The 15571-nt window shown below is 51.4% G+C and overlaps 1 protein-coding gene across 1 annotated transcript in view; it reads left to right on the top strand.

Annotated features, from left to right (window-relative positions):
• The first annotated feature begins 11164 nt into the window (after positions 1 to 11164).
• The window catches only part of Gfod1 (glucose-fructose oxidoreductase domain containing 1), a 101193-nt gene continuing 96786 nt past the window's right edge, over positions 11165 to 15571 (top strand). Inside the window, exon 1 of the mRNA XM_055595169.1 lies at positions 11165 to 12066. Within this exon, the coding sequence (XP_055451144.1) occupies positions 11814 to 12066 (253 nt within the window). The 5' untranslated portion in view covers positions 11165 to 11813. The remainder of the gene's footprint in view (positions 12067 to 15571) is intronic.

The raw sequence follows: 15571 nt of genomic DNA, 5'->3' as shown, positions 1-15571 counted from the left end.
ATTTTTCTGGTGAGTATGCATGTACAGTATAGAAAAAAAAAAAAAACAAGTAGGGCCAGAGAGCGACATCCATAAACTTCCTGTGACCAGCAGGGCACAGCAGAACACCCAGAGACTCCTCCCATAATGTATCCACATTCAGGGCCTGAGGTGGGAACAGAGCCAAAAGGATTCTAGCTGCAGAGCCAGGGAAGCCATTGACACATGCAAATGCTCTTTTCCTTCAAAGGCAAAAAGGGAAAGGGAATACACACAGATGGATGCTACCTTTTTGTTTATTCTGTCTCTTCTTTTTTTTTTTTTTTTTAAAGATTTATTTATTTTATTATGTATACAATGTTCTGCCTGCATGTACACCCGAACGCCAGAAGAGGGCACCAAATCACATTATAGATGGTTGTGAGCCACCATGTGGTTGCTGGGAATTGAACTCAGGACCTCTGGAAGAGCAAGCAGTGCTCTTAACCTCTGAACCATCTCTCCAGCCCCCGCCCTATTCTGTCTCTTCTTAAACAGACAGGTGTATAGCTGAGTGGCCAACACAACACAGAGCATAGGTAACAACAGTAGCCTCTGCCTTTAAAAGCAAACAAAGGGCTACAGTGGAATGCTTTTATTTTATTTTATTTTTTACCTAGTTAATTCATTCATTTATTTATTAGTGTGTGTGTGTGTGTGTGTGTGTGTCTTCACTGTCATGCCATTGCATGTGTGGAGGTCAAAGGACAGCTGTAAAGAGTCAGTTCTCTCTCTCCATCTTGGGTTCCCGGGATTCTACTCAGGTCATCAGGCTGATGTAGCTAGCACTGTAACCTGCTAAGCCACCTTGCTGCACATTTATTTGTTTACTTGTTTACTTATTTATTTATTCACTCTTTGACTTTATTCATCCATAAAGAATGAAATTTGCAGAAAAATGAACGGGACTGGAGTTTATCATGTTTGGTAAAAGCAGGCAGACCCAGAAAGACCAGTACCATATTCTCTCTCGTATAATCCGGGGTTAAATGTGTGTGTGAATACATATGTGTAGTATACCTGCATATATGTGACATGAAAGTAAAAGGGAGATAATCTGGAGAGAACAAGAGACCCCCGTGGGTGGGGGAGGGGATCAGGAGAGGGGTGAACACCAGGGCGGCACAATGACATCCATGCAGAAAAATGTCATGAGGAAACGCATTGTTTTGTATACTATAAAAAAAAAGTGTTAAATGAAAAGAAAGAGAGGGGGCCAGCAGGATGACTCAGTGTGTAAAGGAGCTTGCAGCCAAGCCTGATGTCCTGAGTTTAAAACTCAAGGTCCACGTGGTGGAAGGGGAGAACAAACTCCCATAAGCTGGCTTTCCTGACTCTATGGCTAATTCATTTATTCAGCAGCCTCTGCTGCTGTCTGCTAGTGAAGCAGGAAGGACGGGCTGAGGCTCTGGGAAACAGCCCTCAGCGAACCAGTTTGAGTTCTTGCCGGAAGGTGCTTGCTACCGTCAATGTAGCACTCGCCAAAGCCTGTGGCGAGTGCTGCCACTGGAACCAAACAGGCAGGGTGCGGCTGGAGAGCACCTGTCAGGCTTTGGGAAGGACTATGCACTAATTATGGCTGTGACCACATACCAGACAGGAGGCAGTTCAAGGGAGGAAGGAGGGAGTTACTTTTGATTATAGCTTAGGTCCATCATGGAGAAGGCAGAAGGTCACAGTGCATTCACAGTCGGAAAGCAGACCACAGGTGGCAGGGACTGCAGGCCAGAGAAGCTTCGGAGGGGGTGGGGAGGGGTGGGGAGGGGGTGGGGAGGGGTAGGGAGGGGTGGGGAGGGGGTGGGGAGGGGGTGGGGAGGGGTGTGTGTCTAACACCCAGAGGTGATTTAAGCCTGGGTCCTGTGACACAATGTTCAAAGCCCAGGAGAGAGTGTGCCAAGATGCAGAATCCTACTGATTTCCCAGGCTTCCCAATGCACAGGGCTCCCTGCAGTGTCTCCAAGTACACATTTGATCTCTGGACCTCCACTGCCCCCAGCTCTCCAAAGGCCTGCAGACTCCCAAGGGCCCCATTGCCTCCAAATGCCCCCGCAGGGCTACAAATGCCTCCCGGACCCCCAGTGAACCCAGGCTTCCAGGTTTACCCATGTCCCTCAGCTGCACCATTGTCTCTTGGTTCTGGGTCGCCAAGTCCCTCAGGGGCCACAAATCCCCCTCAAGACTCCAAGCAAGGGGCGGAGAGAGTGCACCCAGTACACCAAGGAGCAAAGGCACGAGCTGGAAGCAGCTTCCAGAGTGTGCAAGTATCCGACCTTCAAGCAATGCGTGGAGCTGGTGCAAAGGATTCACTTGAAGGAGTCCCTGATGCTGGTGTGTGGTTTAAGAACATGTCGGCCTGATTCTCTCGGGAGCATCCCTCGGAACATCTAGAAACCCCGGAAAAGCAAGATGGAGACACCATCATTCAGTGCCACAGCCCAGGGTCCTAGGTAGGTTTTTATTGCTGTGAAAAGACACCATGACGGCGGCAACTCTTTATGTTTTGTTTTTGTTTTTCAAGACAGGGTTTCTCTGTGTAGCTCCGGCTGTCCTAGAACTCACTCTGTAGACTAGGCTGGCCTCCAACTCAGTGATCCACCTGCCTCTGCCTCCTGAGTGCTGGGATTAACTGTGTGAGCCACCAGTGCCTGGTAACCCTTGGCAACTCTTATAAGGGAAAACATTTAGTTGGGGCTGGCTTACAGTTCAGAGCTTTAGTCCATTATGGTCATGGAGGAAGCATGGTGCAGCCAGACATGGTGCTGGAGCAGCTGAGGGTTCTGCATCTGCATCTGCAGGCAGCAGGAAGACACAGTGAACCACTAGGCCTGGCTTGAGCTTTGGAGACCTTCAAGCCCACCCCTTGTGGCATACTTCCTTCAACAACGCCACACCTGCCAAAACAATGCCACACCTACTCCAGAAAGGCCACACCTCCCAACAGTGTCAATGTTGGGAGCCTATGGGGCCACATTTTAATTCAAACCACCACAAGAAGTGATCACGGCCCTGTCAATGCTCTTGCATCTCGTGATTCTGTGTTCCCAGGCTTACCAGATGTTGGCCTCCTTCCTCAACCCAGTTCCTTCTAGCATCTTCCCAGCTCTTCTCCAGTCTTGATCAGGCCAGGGGTAAGTTGAGAGTGTGCTGCTGGCTGGCCAAGCCTGGGCTGCAGCAACCAGTGGCTCACTTCCAACAACAAAAGCCACTGACTCAGTTCAGTCTGTGGCATCTTAAGGCACAGCAGACTCAGCTCCAGTCGTAAGCTCTGGTAGCCCCGCCCCCTCTGTGGATCCAGCGGCAGCTCAAGCTCCCACCACAGCTGCGGCCTCCATCCACAGCTGCAGCTGCCTCACGGAGATGAGGCTCGGAGCACACCTGCATCCCAGGCCAGTCCTGGGTTCAAGACCTCCACAGAGGCCCATCTCCCTAGATGCTGTGTTGTTTCCTGACCTTGATCAGCCCTACTCATCCCGAGGTCATTTTTAGGAACTCTTTGGCCCTTGTGAAGACATTCGTGAACCAATTAAGAAGTGGCTTCACACACACAAAAAGGACAGAAGGCATTTCTCTGTTAATAAGGAGGGGTGTGTGGTGGTGCCTGCTTAGACCTGACCATCCTCGGGTGAAGTCCTGGTTTTGGTTCATGTTTCTGAATGCACCATCAACCTCCAACCTAAAAGGAAAGAAAAGGAAGGAAAGAAAGAAACGAGAGAACAGGCAGTAAGTAGAAACATGCTAATAAACCAGAAGCTCCCCTCCCCCGCCATCATCCACTTCGGTCCAGGAAGTCTCCACCTCCCAAATGTTCTACAGCCTTCCAAGACTGCGAGACACCTACTGGCCACCAGGCGTTCAAACCTTGGAGCCTGTGGGGAACATTTAACATTCAACCCACAGCAGCCTGGTACCTCCGGTGGGTGGGGAAATACGGAGCTAAGTCCTGTGGCCCAAAGTGAGCCAGCTCTGAAGATGAAGGGTAGAAGGAAGAGGATTCCTAGAGCAGGGAGCAGAACGACAAATGTCCTGAGGTAGAAAGGAATCAGGTAAGCCCGGGGGACCAGCAGCGTGCAAATATGACAAGAACAGAAGGAACATCGGGTCAAAAGCTCTTTGTATCGATCATAGTGGTGGAGCAGCGCACAGGGGCCGAGCCATCTGTTGAGGGATTAGATGGATTGCAACTGGGAAAGTAGGTTTTAGGCCTGTCAGTGACTACCGGATGCTTTGTAAAGCTCTCAGACTTCCTATCAATTGTAGAAGCAAAAACATGAAGGACTTCCTCTGAGCAGTCCAGGGTGGGGAATATGGTCGCTACCTAGGCTCCTGTCCCCAAAGAGCAGCGCAACAGAGCTCTCCTTTAACAGACCTAGGTGGCCACTCTTGTGACCCTCCTCAGGAGAATGAGGTGTGCTTCCCTTCTCTTGGGGGATGGAATGCCTGGTGTGGGAGTCAGGTGAGGGGGTGGATAGAAGCTTAGTGTCTGGTGTAGCCATGGGCCGCATACTTCCTGAATACAGAATCAAGAGACTAAAGTCTAATCGTGTATATGTGTGTGTGCGTGTATTTGTGTATATTTGTATGTGTATGAGTGTGTGTGTGTGTGTGTGTGTTCTCATGTAGTCCAAGCCTTCAACTCACTACATAGCCAAGAATGAGGATGATCTTGAACTTCTGGTCCTCCTGCTATGTGATGGGATTGCAGGGGTGTGGGTCGCAACCCTTCCTGGCTTTCTGCAGTGCTGGGAACTGAAGCCAAGGCTTCGTGCATGCTGGGCAAGCGAAGCAGCTGAGCTGCATTGCCAGCCCCAAGTTACCCAAGCCTCAAGATCAGTTTCTCAGGGGCGATAATGGAGATAGCTGCGCCTGCCTGAAGGAGCCAGGAGGAATAACACATTCTCCCTGAACTTAGTGTCCCATGTATGGCAAGCACTCAGCAAATGGCAGCTGTATTGAATGTAGGGGGGAAAGAGTTAAAAGTTGAAGATGAGTGGATACTTAAAACAAACAAACAAACAAACAAACAAAGAAACAAAGAAACAAACCCCAAACCCCTCAACTACTGCAAACCAGGTTAGCACTCAGCCAGGGGACCAAGTTTGCAAAACTGCTTGGTAGACTTGCTCTATGGCTTCTAGAATCATAGCTCATTTCCACTCTTAAGCTCCATACAGATGGAGTTCCCAAAAAGCCAAAAGCGTGTCACGTGGCAGATATTATTTATAAGATTATTGCCTATTTGTGGCCACTTGGTTAAAAATAACCAAAGCCTGCTTCCACTCTGTGTCAAACAGGAACAAAACCCGTATCTACAGCAAGACATTCTTCTTCTGTATTTGACTAAAACACTGACATATCTGCTAAGACCATCAAGCACAGAAAGCCAGTTGTCTGTCATGGCTTTGTCAGTGTGGGGTAACATGTCCCATTTTCTGTCTTTTCTTGGAGGGTGGAGCAGGTTTTGTTTCTGATTTTGAGACAAGATCTCACCATGTGCCCTGTGCTAATTTTGAACCATGACCCTCTTGCTTGCTTGGTGTACGTCACCCTGCCTGGCCTTATTGTATCCTTTTCTGAAATTCCCATACTACTTACAAATGCTTTTTTTTTTTTTTTACACTGAAAAGTATGTTAAATTATTACCTAACTATTTTAACAGGAGAAAGAAGAAATTCCAAGTCAGCATCCTTCTAGAAGCGTGAAAATGACTCCTCGTTTTATTTCTTTTAGATTAAGCTTTTACGTGTATGGGTGTGTGTAGTACCTGTCAGATCCCCTGGAACTGGAGTTACAGGTGGCTGTAAGTTCCTGGGGGTGTGTGTGCTAGGAACAGAACTCAGGTCTTCTGGAAGAACAGTAAGTGCTCTTAGGCACTGAGCCATCTTTCCAGTTTCTCCATTTTTACTGCTAAAATGATAAAAAGGTCCTAAAATTGAGTCATGTGACAACTAATTTCCTGTGCACGTGCGTACATGTTTTTGTGTGTATGCATATGTGGGGGTGTGCATATATGTGTATGTACATGCATGCGGGGGCCAGAACTTAACACTGTCTTCCTCCGTCATTCTCTACTTTTCTTTTCTTTTTTTAAGATTTATTGATTTTATGTATATGAATGGGTGCTTTGTCGGAATGTATGTCTGCCCACCAGAAGAGGGCATCGGATCCCATCATCCATGGTTATAAGCTGCCACATGGTTGCTGGAAATTGTACTCAGAACATCTGGAAGAACAGCCAGTGCTCTTATTCACTGAGCCATCTCTGTAGGCCCTCTCCCTTACCTTTAGCGACAAGGCCCCTCACTGAGCCACCAGCTCACCTGTTGGGCTAGCCAGGTTGGCTGGCTAGTCCCAGGGATCCTCTGTCTACTTCTCCCTACCCCTGGGAGTAGTGGGACATACACCAGGGCAGCCAGTTTTAATCTGAACTCTGGTCCCCATGCTTGTGTGAAAAACACAACTATCTTCCAACCCAATATTATTTTAATTACACTCAAATGGGGCTAAACTCTTCACCCAAATGAAAGTGGCAGAGATCCATAGCTAAATCATGGATAAAGGGGGATTATTAGTTGGGTTTTTGTTGTTGTTGTTGTTTGTTTGTTTGTTGCGCTATATTAAGATACCTGAGGTAATTAGTCAAGAAAAAAAGATTGATTTGGGCTCTTGGTTCTGGAGACTGCAGTCCATGGTCAAGTAGATATGTTGCTTTGGCCCCTGGTGGAAAGCCATGTCATGAAAAAATGACATGAAAAAATGTCATGAAGCAAAATATATAGAGAGAGGGCAGGGTTCCATAGTCCCTGCCTTAGTTAGGGTTTCTGCTGTTGTGATGAAACACTGTAACCAAAAGGCAAGCTGGGGAGGAAAGGGTTTATTCAGCTTGCACTTCCACATCACAGTTCACCATCAAAGGAAGTCAGGGCAGGAACTCAAGCAGGGCTGGAACCCCGAGGCAGGAGCTGACGCAGAGGTCCATGGAAGAGTGCTGCTTACTGGCTTGCTCCTCATGGCTTGCTCAGCCTGCTTTCTTACAGAACCCAGGACCACCACCAGCTCAGGGACAGCCCCACCCACCATGGCCTGGGGCCTCCCCCACTGATCACCTTATGGCTGGAGGCATTTCCACAACTGAGGCTCCTTCCTCTCTGCTGACTCTAGCTTGTGTCAGGTTGACACATCAGCCAGGACAGTCCACTCCCTCTAGGAGCAAGGCCACAGTGACTTAAGGACCTCTCTTTAAGCCTCAGCTCCTAAAGGTTCCAGTGCTTCCTCACAGTGCCACTCTGGGGACCATGCCTTGAGTGCATGGGAGGACATTCAACATCCAGATTATAGTGAAAGGGGAAAGAAAATCTTGGCCTTGCTTTCAACACGGTTTTTTAAATACATCTCCTTGTACACACATGTACACCAGCATGCGCCAGGAGCCACTAAGTCCATATGAGGGCATTGGAGCCACTGGAATTGGAGATTGTGGAGCTGGACAGGTAATTGTGAACCACCTGATAGGGACACTGGGAACAGAACTGGAGTCATTTACAAGATGAGCAGACGCTCTTTACCCTGGAGACATCTGTCCAGCCCCTGGCAGCACTGTTTTAAAATGTCTAAAGGTCAGGCTGTGTTAGGTGGAATCCCAGAGCAGGCTTTCACACAAGCACAGATAATTGAAAACAAAGACAGAAACTGCGTATGCGCTAGCGCTGTCCATTCGAGGCACACTCAGGCATCCTATCGCTGGGACGGATGAAGCAAGACCTACCAAACCAGTAGGACACAAATGAACACCCAGATGACAGCCACTGCTTCTGAGGAGCCGGCTTACCTATTTTCGCTCTCTCAGCATGTCCATCTGCCTGCCAGGCCTTTTTTTACCTTCAGTCCTGGGTGACTGCAGGGGTCTCTCTCGAGGCTGAAGCTTCCCTCCATACTGGAGGCTAAAGGATGTGGTTTAAATCTTGCAGCAGTCCTAGGTCATCCCCTGGCCACCTCCTCAGGCTCCTCCTCCCTGAGCCTCCATCAGCCTAGAGAATTCTCCCTTCTAACTCCTGGCACACCTCCTGGAACCCCGTCCAGCTCTCTTTTCTCCCTGCTCATGTTCACAGGCTTTCCTTTTCAATTTCAAAGGCCTTACCTACCCCGACGTGAGCCCCTGCTGTCTCTGCCAGGTTGTCACGATTTATGTCCTAAACCAACAGGTCTCCCAATGTTAGCACCTGAGGGAGAGGTGGTCTGGCATGTCCAGTGCCCAAATCGCTCTTGTGCACGTTTGGCTCAGTTGTAAAGGCCTTATAACCCGATGACATGTAACAGTTAAGCCACACTTTGTATATTGAATGTCTACAGGCACCCGGCATTGAGAAGTGAAGGAGACGCGCTCACTTCCGATCTCCGTGAGTCTGCCATCTGTTAGGCAAGCGGACGATAAACAGGTGGCATGTCGGGAAACCGTGACAAAGGATGGAGTGTGATGAGGAGGTCATTTCAGGTGAGGCGGTCAGGCAAGGCCTGATATAGGGAGAGGGGACATCTGAGCACAAGCTGGGGTAAAGTGAGCAGTGGGTCTCTCTCTCTCTCTGTGTGGGTGTATGCGTGTGTGTGAGTCAGAGGCAGCAGCTAGTGTAAAGGCCTTGAGATGAGAGCAAGCTCGGCTTTCGCAGTGCATAGCTGGGAGGCCAACATGCTGGAGTAGTTAGTAGCCAGAAGTGGTAAGTACTGAGGTATGAAAGATCAGAGCGAGGTCAAGTTCTGTTGGGTAGGGCTGTTCAGGTTCCCTCAGGACTTTGGAATTTCAGTGTGACTGGGATCCATTGTAGGTACGGAGTCTGCTGGTGCATGGGATGACTCACATTTGAAAAGATCACTTAGCTCACTCCCGCTGCTGGGCGGAGAGTATGGAGTGAAAGCAGGTAGGCCAGCAAGGACAGTGTCCAGCTACTGATGACCCTGACTTGAGTGCTCTGCCAGGGGCATACAAACGGAGCCTCCCTTTGAAAGAAAGAAATAAAGTCCCTCCTATCTGCTTTGTGGATAACTGGGAATGATGATGTAACCGGGGACTGATAAAGTATACACACACACACACACACACACACCTTGGGAGTCGGAGACAGGGGGAATCAGTGTTCAATCAAGGTCATCCTCCCCTAGGTAGTGAATTGGATGCCAGCCTGGGCTACATGAAACTCTATCTCAAAAATGAAAACACAGAACAAACAGCAACAACAAGCAAACTAGGGGCCGGAAAGATGTCTCAGCAGGTGAAAGTGCTCAGGGTCCTTCAGAGGTCCTAAGTTCTGTTCCTGACACTGACCTAAGGTGATTCACAACCAGCTGTAGTTCCAGCTCCGGCAGGTTCCCTCCTCCAAGGCCGTGTGCACTCATGTGGAAGATACCCACACTGGTACATATAAACAAAAATGAAAGAAAGGCAAACCGACAAACAGACCCAGACAACAAGGGGATTCACACAGGCTACATGCACAGGCTAACATTTGCTTTGAACACAGGTAGTAAACAGAAATAAATATCAAAATGGAGGGCATATGTATCACAACAGAGCGTCTCTAGGGAGTGTCCTTCTCACTGACGCTATGTCTGAGGAGCTCCTGTCCAGTAGGTAACTCACCGTGGAGCCTGCTCAGCTCCAAAGCGGCATCCTGATAGCCATAGCGGCACACCTACTCTGTCTGTAGCGCTTCGCAGCCAGTCATCTGCGGGCCTATCTTGTCTCGACCCCGCTCAGGCTGTTGCCAGTCCCCGAGCGCTTTGTCCTTTCTTAAGGTCAGCCTTGCCTGCTCTCGTTACCACACACGGGGCTTTTTTTGGTGTCCAGCTCTCTCCACGAGCCCTGCCTGGCTGCCAGTTGTTACAAGTTGCTTTAAGCGCTCCGGTGTATCATGTTTTCCACGCTTATGTTGAAGCAGAACCACGTGCCTCTTCAGCTGAGTGCTGAAGTCCAGGGCTGAACAGTAGTAACTTGACCTTTCCAGAAACACTGAGGGCAGGTCCCCTTGCCGTTACCGTTGACTCCTTCCTCCCAGCACTAAATGGGCACAAAGTGACAGGTGGCAAATATCCGTTAGTCTTTGGTTTTGTTTGTTTGTTTGTTTTTTAGTTGAGTGCCTACTATCTACCGGTGAGGTCATGTGATAAGTGCAGAGGATATAGTGTGAAATCTGAGGCTCGTGGTGGTGACCAAGTGAGCCTCTGATTAGAACTTTCCGTGCATCTCTGCCTGAGCATCCCAAGCATCCTCCTGGCCCCAGGGGCCCGTAAAGGCGGAGAGAAGCGCTGGGGTGTCTGGGAACCGAAGCAGAGGGCAGCGGTCAGGAGTGGCAGGCCCACAAGTACACACTGGTCTGGAACACCAGACTCAAGACACACGTGACACAGTCACTGCGAAGCTCCCAGTCTGGGTGAGGTCACCCGTGTCACATTGGGCACAGGAATGGGGTGTGTAACCACTGGAGTCTGCGCAGCCAGAGAACTGGCTTGGGGTTGGGCCGGGAACACTTAGGAGTCAAAACTCTAGGAGCTCAGCGTCGAGACGCTGGTGTCTGCATTCCGATCTTGGGACTGTTGTTTCTGTGTGTCACCTTAAACTTTCCGGAGCTCACTTTCTCCATCAATTGAATGGGTTTCCAGTAACCCCAGGGTTAAGAGCCTGGAAAGCTTCCCCAGCGCAGTAGCCCGCACTGTCGGGAGAGGAAGCTGTGACCCACGCCGCTCACACCTCACGGTGTCCTCCGGCCTCCCCGGGGTCCCAGAGTCCGCCAGTCTATTCCTGGGGACCCGGTCCTAACCCATTATGGGCGCGCCCCGCTTGGATAGATTTATTTGCTTGCTTGGGCGGAGCTTGGAGCACAACAAGGAGGCGACGGCGGAGGAGGAGGAGGCGGAGAGCGCAGAGAAAGGGAAGCCACCCGGGGGCAGCAGGCGAGTCAGGCGGGGCCGGGGAGGAGTCAGACCGGGGTGTAGGGGCCGGGCGCTGGGAGCAGCTAGAGCCTTGGGCGGCGGAGACAGGGGCGGGGGCGACGCTTGGCGGCCAATGGCGCGCGGCGCTACCGCAAGGGCGGCGCAGGAACCCCGGCCGCTGACAGTCAAAGTCGCCAACTCCGCCCTCGTACCCGCGGGAGCCCGGAGCCCGAGCCCGAGCGGGGCCGAGGCCGCCCTAGGCGCGCTGCGAGCGAGCGAATATGGCAGCAGAATGAGGAGCCTGGCGCTGGGTGGTGGCCGCCGCTGCAGTGCCGCAGCCCGCGATCGGCGCCTGGCATGCCACGAGCCGCATCCTGAGTCGGCCTCCGGGTGATTTCATTCGGCACCGAGGACGGCGGAGAGAAGAGATCCGTAGCCCGGAGAGGGCGGTGAAGCGGGAGCGCGATCCGCGAGAAAGATTCTGCGGGGATGTGCTGGCCATGTGGCGGCCTCGGAGGGGCGCACGGAGCCGGGAGGCACTGCGGCTGGAGCGCCGCCTGAGCCCGGGCTCCACGGGGCTTCGGGGCCTCGTGCGTCCCGGCGGAGTCCCCGCCGCTGTCTCCAGGAAGGACACGAGCCCCGCGTGGCGGGCGCTGCAGCAGTCGCGGCGCTGAGGCTCCCGGAGCCTGCGGGGTCTGTGGCTCCGTGCGCTGTCACGCCGCCGCACGCGGGCGCCTTGCCCGGGGCTCGGCGGCTGGCGCAGCGCGGCGCGGTCGGTTGCAGGAGCCGGGGACTGTGGAACTGGCCGGGAGAGGTGCGCGCGCGGGTGTTCGACTGGAGATCCCGGCAGAAGCAGGACCCGGCGGACCTGAGCAGCCATGCTCCCCGGGGTGGGCGTGTTCGGCACCAGCCTCACGGCCCGTGTCATCATCCCGTTGCTGAAAGACGAGGGCTTCGCGGTGAAGGCGCTGTGGGGCCGCACGCAGGAAGAAGCCGAGGAGCTGGCCAAGGAGATGAGCGTTCCCTTCTACACCAGCCGCATCGATGAGGTGCTGCTGCACCAAGATGTGGACTTGGTGTGCATCAACCTGCCGCCGCCTCTTACCAGGCAGATCGCTGTCAAAACCCTGGGTGAGCGACTCCTCCCCCACCTACCCGCGTCCTCTCCTCTTTAGCCGGGGGCGGGGGGGGGGGTTCTTGGCTTCGCGCCCTCTCCAATTGCAGAAGGGTGCGCCCGAGGGATCCCAGACCCAAGCTCGTTACTCCCAGCTTTCCCCTCCTCAGTCCGCAGCTTCCCCACCTCCACGCTTCGCTCCTGGCACCAGCTGGAAGCGCATCCCCACGTGTGTGACGGGGAGGCTGGAATAGGTATAGGCACCAGGTGAATCAGATGCTGTTCCGGGAGAGGAAACCCGGTCCCCAGCTGTATGTGTTAGTTAATGCTCCTGTGTGTAGATGCGTGTGCGTCTCGGAGAGGCAAGCGCGTGGCCAGAACCCTTGAATAAAGGGCCGCACACGTGGCAGGGTTTTTCCCGTGTGTACCTGTTGTGAGCAACTGTGGCACCCGTGTAAGTGGTTTGTTTCCCTCCGCTGTTAGTTCAGTGTGAGATCAGAGACGTGACAGCTGTTTGGAATTATCTCTTTTGCCCTGGAAGCAAACAAGGAAAAACGCTGGAAGTGAGAGTGGGCGGGTCTATTAGAACATTCTTTGATGTGTCGGAGCTTAGTAAAGCTTGCAATTTAACCTTTGGGCAGTTTCCCAGGAGTGGTCTTGTACTCCAACTGGGAATAATATAACTTGTGTTCTTAGGAGATGGGCATTGTGGTTTCAGAGGCAACGATGCTTTGTGTGGGGAAGAGGCCAGATGCTGCGGCTCCCTCTGCAACCCGGCAATGGCACCTCCATGGCTTGCTTCAGGAATATTCCCAAGGCACGCTGTGTTTACAAGCAGGCTGGGGGAGGGGGGTTCTGCTGTTCTCAGACGACTCTTCTGAGTAGGTCTCCCCATCAGCAGCTCTCTTCCATACCCGAAACAACCCCACTCTGCTATTCCCAGACGTTTAACTGCCCACTCCTGGGGGTCAGGCTCTTACTGTTGAAGAGCAAAAGCTCCTGACAAACTAGGCTGGAGAAATCCTAAACTGCAGGTGTAAAGGCTTTCCTTTGGTCATTAATTGCATTAGACTTCTGGTTTCTTTAGGTTTGAACTGAATTCCGATGACTTTTTTGTTAATGTTTCTATTCTGTCTTATGGCTGGTTTAGGCTGGGTAGCTACCTCCCTTATTTACACTGGATTTGTGTGCCAGGTAAGTGATGGACACACCTATAATATCAAATCTCTTGGGGTGCAAGAGGAACCCATTTCATCTAAATTGCCCTATCTTTGCTGGAGGCTCAGCACTGGTCCTGTTTAAAACCTTGTTGACCTTTCTCCTCCCCTGTCCGGTAGGTACCATTGATCTGCCCAGCAGATCCATGGGACAGCCCCAGAACAGCGGAGTGCCAATTTACAGAACAAGAATGTTCTTATGTTCTGATGGCTTCTAGTACTTATTATCATTGCTGTTTGTGGCAAGGTGTCACGTATCCTAGGCTGGTCTCCAACACACCCTGTTTAGCTGGAGGATGACCTTGAACTTCTGACCCCTCCTGACTCCACCTCCTGAGTGCCCAGATTCCGTTTCCAGTCTGTTTGGTTCTGGAGATCACTTCTTGCCTGCTAGGCAAGTACTTCACTCACAGCACACCCCCAGCCTCTCTCTCATACTGATGTGGCCCGTGTAAGACTTTTCTGGATACCTCTGTGTTTATTATTATTATATTATTTTTAATATCTGCATAAGGACTGGGGTGTTGCACCATGGTAGAACACCTGTCTGGTACGCACAAGGCATTAGGTTTCATTCAACTCTCAGCACTGGAGAAAGGAACCCGTGGAAGTTTTTGTTGCACGTATCAACAAGACTGACATGAGCTCCTGTCCAGGAGGAAGCGTCGGAGGCTCTACTAACTGAGTTTACTAAGTGTGACTAAGGGCTCATGATGGGCTGGAGGCTTTCTTGATTCTCTCATTTGCCAGTTTGTCAGGCTAGCCCATGGTTATGGAAAAATGCACCGAACTGAATTTAGAAGTGGCAGATGATGGACTTCCTCCCTGGGAGCCCTAGGAGGCTTCTTTCCGTTGAACCTCCTGAGGCCACTCTTGACTGGCCTCACTCATAGTCATGGTTAAGAGGTTCTACACACACACAACACAGGAAGTGGAAAACCCCAGACAGTTAGCAGGCCGGCCTTGGCCGTTGGGGGGTTTGCACGTACAAATGTTTACCTGGGACTGAGCTGAGCCACCCCTTCAATGGGTCCTGGTGAGTTGCCTGACCTTCCCCCACTGTCGTGGAGAGTGATCGGCCTGTGGGTCAGTCCGTGGCACGGCTTGATAAGGAGGGGGCACCCGATGAGTGAGATTGAACAGGTGACACCATACATATCCTATCCTCTTTTCCAGAACCTTCCTTTAAAGCCCTACTGCTACCAGACTTTGGGTCAATCTATGCCCGGGAAAGCCAGCTTCAACCTCCGGTCCTCCATACACCAATTAAGACAGCCAAATTAATGGCAGAAAAAAAGAGATTTATTTAACACTGGGAAGAAGGACAGAAAAGACCCAGTGACCTCTCCACATCCATTTTCAAGGTCTCAAAGTGAGGTTTTGGTTTAAATAGAGGGAGAAGTTGCTGGCCAGGTGCAGCCCACCCATCACTGTTTTGGCCCCTCCCTCCTGCCAGGTGGGATGACAGATTGCAAATCGCTTTCCTGGAGAAAAGTCATCGTCGTCGTTCCCCCCCCCCCCAGGCTGATCTGGGCTTTGTGCTCGCTCTTCTCCCAGCATGAGATTCCCCGGGGAAATTCCGGTTTCTTGGAGTCCGTTGTTTTAATAGCCAATGTGAGGAACTTTTCTGTAGAATATCTTCGTTCTTTTCCGGCCGTTGCTCTGCCTCTGCTGCGTTTCTGCTGTAGAGGTAGTTCTGCCACACACACAGTCGGTATGCCAGTTATAGCAGCTATGACCGAAAACCTCTGGCAGGCTCGCCAGTGTGGCAGTTTGTTGTATACAAAGCGTTTTAATGTGATGCAAACAAGTCTCTAAGGTAGACATCTGGCTGACTTTACAAATGAGGCTGCCTAGATTCAGACAGCTGAGTTTGAGCTATCCGTGACCATACAGCTGGGGGAGACTGAGCTCACCAGATAGCCTCTCCAGTCCTTTCTTCTGCTAGCCCCTAAGCCTGCTCCATCACTATTGCTTCCTTTCCTTCAGTCAGAGATGGCTGCAGGTGGGGTCCTGTGTTGCTTTCTACCCCATCTGTGGGATCAGTTCCCCACATAATGTAATCTTTTTGCCTTTGTTAACCCTTTCTTAGGAGATGCTACCCACCACATCTAGGTCCTCACCTAGTTTCTGAGTTTTTCAGACCGTCCTGGCTCACCCTCCACAGTGCTTCAAGTGGGGAGCCATTGTTGTGGTAAATGAAATGGTGTTGGGCCCAAATATTGTTTATTATTTGACCTATGATGTCATGGCAGTATTTTTAACCTGCTATCACAATAAGACACAGACACCTGTTAAATTTTAT

This window comes from Psammomys obesus, unplaced genomic scaffold (assembly GCF_907164565.1).
Source record: "Psammomys obesus unplaced genomic scaffold, mPsaObe1.curated_primary_1811, whole genome shotgun sequence".
NCBI lineage: Eukaryota > Metazoa > Chordata > Mammalia > Rodentia > Muridae > Psammomys > Psammomys obesus.
This window is presented reverse-complemented; position numbering and strand designations above follow the sequence as displayed.